At 49.6% G+C, this 6,948-nt stretch overlaps 1 protein-coding gene across 1 annotated transcript; it reads left to right on the top strand.

Moving 5' to 3' along the window:
- Positions 1–781: 781 nt before the first annotated feature.
- Positions 782–4,116, top strand: LOC118969232 (uncharacterized). The gene is given in 1 exon segment (XM_073232938.1): positions 782–4,116. A coding segment is annotated over 1 exon segment (2,463 nt). The 3' UTR covers positions 3,245–4,116.
- The last annotated feature ends 2,832 nt before the right edge of the window (positions 4,117–6,948 follow it).

The following is a 6,948-nucleotide window of genomic DNA, read 5'->3' as shown; positions in this document are numbered from 1 at the left end:
CTGCACCCCCCAGGATGTGGTGCCAACCCAGAAATCGGAGGTTTGAAAAATTACTGCCTTTGTAGAATTATTATCTTACTGTTACAAAATAATCTGTAACCTCTGGTGATCCTCTAGGGCTGAATGCCTCGGAAATCCTATATAACCCCTTAGTTAGAAGTGCTTAGGGTCCTCGTTAAGACCCGCTGAGTCGGGCTGACTTGGACCCCAGCTAGTTGGCTTCTGAATAAATTCCTCTTGCTTGTTGCATCAAGAAACGTCTTTGGTGAGTGATTTGGGGCGGCGCCTTCCTCAGGGGGATCCAACATTTGGGGGCTCGTCTGGGATCGTGTGCTCACCCCACTTCACTCCCGAAGTCGCTCTTGGAGGAAGAGGTAAGATTAGTGGCGCCTTGGGTTGTCTGTGTTCTGTTTTCTGTTTTTCAGTGAGACCGGTCAGAATTCTGAAAGGGTACCCGTTGTCTGGCAGCTGTCTCGATCCCGTAAAGGGGTCGACACTGCGGTCGGTAGACGTACTAGGAGCACCGCAGGCTGCAACCCTGGGGGACGCCTCGGGGAGGTTGGGGGGCCAGGGACGCCTGGTAGCCTCCCGTCTGTTTTTCTGGCAAAGTGAACCTGATGAGATAGGGTTGATTTTTGGGCGCCGAGAGTATCAACCCTCCGATTCCTTTCGGTTTCTGTTTGAGACTCTGAGGAGAACTAAAAGCGGCCGCTGTGTGTCTAATTTGTGTGTGTCTTTGTTTTTTGTGTCTTTTACGTGTCTAATTATTGTTATACTGACAATGGGACAGACAGTGACGACCCCCCTTAGCCTGATGTTAGATCATTGGACGGAAGTCAGAGCGAGGGCACATAACTTGTCAGTAGAAGTGAAAAAGGGACCTTGGCAGACTTTCTGTACCTCCGAATGGCCTACCTTCAATGTTGGGTGGCCCTCGGAGGGGACTTTTGATCTCCCCACTTTATTAGCAGTAAAAGCTGTTGTCTTCCAGGATTCGCCTCAAGGACACCCGGATCAGCAACCCTACATTGTAGTCTGGCAAGAGTTGGTGGAGAACCCACCGCCCTGGGTAAAGCCCTGGGTACAAAAGAAAATGGGCCCTCGAGTTTTAGCTGCCCAGACTCAACCTCAGAAAAAGGAAAAAGAAACTACCAAAGTTTACCCTGATACTCAAGATTTGCTTATGGTTGATGATCCCCCTCCCCCTCCTTACCCTCCCGCCCCTATGGCACCCCCGGCGCCCCCGGCCCCGGCACTCCCAGCACAGCCAGCCCCGGCGCCCTCAGTCCCTGATGCTGAGGCAGTGGGGTCGGCTCCAGGACCTGCCCAGGGGACTCGGTGCCGCCGAGGGGCCACCTTGGACCCACCGGGTATTTTTCCTCTCCGGTCTTATGGAGTTCCCATCCTTGGGGAAGAAGGGGAACTGCCTTTCCAACCTCTGCAATATTGGCCCTTCTCCTCTGCTGATTTGTATAATTGGAAAGCTAACCACCCGCCCTTTTCAGAGGAACCGCAGAAATTAACTGGTCTGGTAGAGTCCCTGATGTTTTCCCACCAGCCCACCTGGGATGACTGTCAGCAGCTTTTGCAGGTGCTCTTCACCACAGAAGAGAGAGAGAGGATTCTCCTGGAGGCACGAAGGAATGTGCCTGGAACCGAAGGGCAACCTTCGCAACTCCCTCATGACATAGAGAGAGGGTTCCCGTTGACTAGACCCAACTGGGACTTTAATTCTCCAGAAGGTAGGGAGCGACTAACCATCTATCGTCAGGCTCTGGTGGCAGGTCTCCGTGGGGCCGCAAGACGCCCCACCAATTTGGCCAAGGTAAGAGAGGTCAGCCAGGGAGCCACTGAAGCACCCGCAGTATTCTTAGAGCGCCTGATAGAAGCCTTCAGGCAGTATACTCCCTTTGATCCCACTTCTGAGGGGCATAGTGCTTCAGTGGCCCTTGCTTTTATCGGACAGTCGGCACCCGACATTAGGAAAAAACTTCAGAGATTGGAAGGCTTACAGGGTTTGTCACTGAAGGATTTAGTGAAAGAAGCAGAGAAAGTTTATCATAAGAGAGAGAATGAGGAAGAGAAGGAGTTAAGGAAAGAAAAAGAAAGGTAAAGTAAAGAGGAAAAGAGGGATAGGAAGCATGAGAGAAATTTAACAAAGATCTTGGCCGCAGTAGTAGAAAGTAAGGGACACCCGCCCTCTAGTAGTAGAACTAGTAAGGCAGGGTCCCTGGGCAACCGACCCCCTTTGGATAAAGATCAGTGTGCGTACTGCAAGGAAAAGGGGCATTGGGTGAAAGAATGTCCTATGAAACCACCACGGGGACCTCTGCAGAAGATGTTGTCTCTGCTAGAAAATGAGGATTAGAGAAGACGGGGCTCGGAGCCCCTCCCCGAGCCTAGGGTAACTCTGAAGGTGGAGGGGCAACCCGTTGAGTTTCTGGTAGATACCGGTGCTCAACATTCAGTACTGACCCAAGCTAGAGGCCCCCTTTCTAGCAAAAAGTCTTGGGTGTTCGGGGCCACAGGTCAGAAACAATATGCATGGACTACCCAAAGAACAGTGGACTTAGGAGTGGGACAAGTGAACCACTCATTCCTTGTTATACTGGAATGCCCTACACCCTTGTTAGGAAGAGACATCTTGACCAAAGTCGGGGCCCAAATATCCTTTCAGGCTGAAGATACCCGAGTGACTGATAGAGAGAAGAAACCTTTGGGCTTAAATATTCTGTCCATAAGATTAGAAGACGAGTACCGCCTTTTTAAAGAACCAGAACCCTCCCGAGTTAATCAAAGGTGGCTCGACCAGTTTCCAGGGGCCTGGGCAGAGACGGCAGGTATGGGGCTTGCTGTAAACCAGCCCCTGGTGGTCATAGAATTGAAAGCCTCAGCCTCACCAGTAACTGTGAGACAATATCCAATGAGTAAAGAAGCCAGAGATGGAATTAGGCCCCATATCCAGAGGCTCATAGAGCAGGGGATATTAGTAAAATGTAAATCCCCATGGAAGACTCCCTTGCTGCCTGTAAAGAAAGCGGGAACAGGAGATTATCGACCAGTGCAAGATTTAAGAGAAGTTAATAAGAGAACACAGGACATTCATCCCACTGTGCCGAATCCTTATAACCTGCTAAGCTCCCTGGCCCCAGAAAACACTTGGTATACAGTCTTAGATTTAAAAGGCGCCTTCTTTTGTTTGCGCCTGCACCAGAGTAGCCAACCGCTGTTTGCTTTTGAGTAGAAAGACCCCTCCACAAGAACTACTGGACAATTGACCTGGACTCGCTTGCCACAAGGATTCAAGAATTCACCTACCCTCTTCGACGAGGCTTTACACCAGGACTTGGCCTTTTACCGAGCCTCCAACCCACAGGTAACCTTGTTACAATATGTTGATGACTTACTGATAGCCGCCCCTACACAGGAAGTCTGCCAAGAGGCCACTGAAGCCCTTTTGACTGAACTTGCTAAGCTGGGGTATAGAGCATCTGCCAAAAAGGCACAGATCTGCCAACAACAAGTGACTTATTTAGGGTATTCCCTGAGAGAAGGGAAAAGGTGGCTTACTGAAGCCCGGAAACAGACTGTGATGCAGATCCCAGTCCCTACTACTCCGCACCAAGTCTGCGAATTTCTGGGAACAGCAGGGTTCTGTAGATTATAGATACCTGGATATGCCACCTTAGCCGCCCCCCTGTACCCCCTAACCAAAGGGTCAGCCCCGTTTGTTTGGGGACCTGAACAGCAACAGGCCTTTGATGAGATCAAGAAGGCCCTCCTGTTGGCACCTGCTCTGGCCTTGCCAGACATGACTAAGCCATTTGTCCTTTTTGTGGATGAACGGAGTGGAGTGGCTCGGGGAGTGTTGACCCAGCAATGGGGACCTTGGAAGAGATCTGTCGCCTATTTGTCAAAAAAATTAGACCCAGTAAGTAGCGGATGGCCTGCCTGTTTGAGAGTAGTGGCGGCCGTGGCCCTCCTAGTTAAAGATTCTGACAAACTGACACTGGGACAGAAACTTACCGTAGTTGCTCCGCATGCGTTGGAGAGTGTAATTCGGCAACCACCCGAGAGATGGATGTCGAATGCCAGAATGACTCACTACCAAACCTTACTCCTGAATCGTGATCGTGTGGAGTTTGCCCCTCCTGCCATTCTAAACCCGGCCACTCTGCTCCCCGATGCGGGGAAGGAAGTGCTTCATACCTGCCAGGAAATCCTGGCTGAAGAGACAGGCACCCTCCAGGACTTGCAAGATCAGCCCTTAGGAGGACCGGGACTCCTGACTTGGTATACAGATGGGAGCAGTTACATCATGGATGGTAAGAGAATGGCTGGAGCTGCAGTAGTAGATGATGACCGGATTGTATGGGCCAGTGGACTCCCAACGGGCACCTCTGCACAGCAAGCAGAACTCATCGCCCTGACTCAGGCCCTAAGGATGGCAGAAGGTAAGAGACTTAACGTCTACACTGACAGCAGATACGCCTTTGCCACTGCTCATATACACAGGGCTATTTATAGACAGAGAGGGCTGTTAACTTCTGCCGGGAAAGATGTTAAAAATAAACAAGAGATTTTAGATTTGCTAGAAGCCATCCATAGGCCTAAGGAAGTAGCAATAATACATTGCCCTGGACATCAGAAAGATGACTCTCCAATAGCTCGAGGAAACCAGAGGGCAGACCAAGCCGCAAAGCAAGCGGCTCAGGGAATGAACATTTTGCCCCTCCAAGTGTGTCCGGAAGCCACCCACATTAAGAGCTTCCAGTATACACCTGAAGATCTCGTTTGTATAAACAAATTAGGGTTCAAAAATTTCTCGCCCCAAGAGATATACAAGTCTGAAGAAGGGAAAGTTGTCCTGCCCCAGAGAGAGGCAGAGGAATACTTAAGGCAATTACATCAATTGTCACATCTGGGAGCAAAAAATCTAAAAACCTTGGTTCGAGACTCCCCTTATCATGTTATTAGATTAGGAAAATTGGCTGACGAGGTTGTAAAAAATTGTGTTCCCTGTCAATTAGTAAACGTGAGCAAAAATCAAGCAATATCTGGAAAAAGACTTCGAGGAGATCGCCCAGGAGCTTATTGGGAAGTTGACTTCACTGAAATTAAACCTGCTAAGTATGGATATAAGTACCTTGTAGTTTTCCTAGACACATTTTCAGGATGGACAGAGGCGTTCCCCACAAAAACTGAGACAGCTCAGACGGTGTCTAAAAAGATCCTTGAAGAGATATTTCCCAGATTTGGGATCCCAAAGGTAATTGGCTCCGACAACGGCCCTGCCTTTGTTGCCCAGGTAAGTCAGGGATTGGCCAAGATCCTGGGGACGGATTGGAAATTGCATTGTGCATACAGGCCCCAGAGCTAGAAAGGATGAACAGAACTCTAAAAGAGACCTTGACTAAATTGTCCATAGAGACTGGCTTATGTGATTGGTTAGTCCTCCTTCCCTTCGCCCTGTTTAGAGTCAGGAACACTCCTGGCCGTTTTGGACTAACGCCTTTTGAAATAATGTTTGGGGCCCCGGCCCCGCTTCAGTCAGCACATCTTCATACATTCCCTGAGTGTGCAACTAATAAGTTTTTGCTTGAAAGGTTACAAGCCTTGGAGGCTGTGCAGAAGGAGGTGTGGGCCTCCATCAAGGAAGCCTATCGGCCAGAGGACCTCTCAGTGCCTCACCAGTTCCAGGTGGGAGACCCTGTCTACATGAGAAGGAACCGGACAGGAAACCTCGAGCCACGGTGGAAGGGACCTTTCATCGTCCTCCTGACTACTCCCACAGCTGTGAAAGTGGACGGCGTCTCTTCCTGGATACACGCTTCACATCTAAAGAAGGCACCCCCGTCGGACCCAGACTGGCGAGTAACTCGGACTGATAACCCCCTTAAGCTTCGCTTGTGTAAAAATAATTATGCTGTTAGTAATTCTGATGTTTCTGCTACCCCCAACCCACCAGAACCCTAACCCTCATGAATCCAGACTATTGACGTGCAAATTGTTACTCCGGCCCCTGATAGCCAGATGTTAGTTCAGTTGCAAGGCCAGCATCCTGTAGGAACTTGGTGGCCCACTTTAACGGTAGATCTGTGCACTCTCTTTAAACATGTTCTGCTTTCCTGCATGTCTAACCCCCTCAATACTGGACATGGGGGGTCTGGAACTGTCAAAGAACTTCAGAACACCTGTTTTTACGTGTGCCCAGCCCCAACTAGCAGTGCGCGAGTTTCCCAATGTAGTAGGAAAGAAGATTTCTTTTGCAAAAATTGGGGCTGTGAACAAACAGGGACATGTCGTTAGATAGACGGGAATGCCGGGAGCTCCCCTCCAAGCCCCATAAGAGTTAAAAGAAACAGTACTCAGACTCAATGTATGACCAGCTCTACCTGTAATCCTATTGATATTTCCTTCACTGAAGTCGGAAAAAGGGAGAGTTGGGAAAGAGGGCTCACGTGGGGATTAAGACTCTATCAGGAGGGATATGATAATGGAGTTATATTCACTCTCAGACTCAAAGTAGAGACCCTCCCGACTATTCCAGTAGGACCAAACGTTGTCTTACCAGATCAGCCTCGCCTCCCAACCCCAGCCCCGGAGAAGATCCTAGCTCCACCAACAAACCCTGTCATTCCTTCAGCTGTCCCCGTCTTTGCTCCTAGCCCACTGACCTTCTTTTCTAGCAATGGACAGCGCCTCCTCAACCTCGTTGAGGGAGCTTTCAGAGTCCTAAATGCCACCAACCCTAAAACTACCGAGTCCTGTTGGTTATGTTTTTCTCCTGGACCACCTTATTATGAAGGGCTGGGATTGTCAGCTGATTTTAAAAATACAACCAGCCACGAAATTTGTAGTTGGGGCAGTCATAAAAAGCTAACAGTGACCGAAGTGTCTGGAATAGGAAAATGTCTAGGTACAGTTCCTGCCACACATAAGAATTTA

Source organism: Manis javanica, chromosome 4 (assembly GCF_040802235.1).
Source record: "Manis javanica isolate MJ-LG chromosome 4, MJ_LKY, whole genome shotgun sequence".
Taxonomy (NCBI): Eukaryota; Metazoa; Chordata; class Mammalia; order Pholidota; family Manidae; genus Manis; species Manis javanica.
Note: the sequence above shows the minus strand (reverse complement) of the source record. Positions and strands in the feature narration are given on the sequence as shown.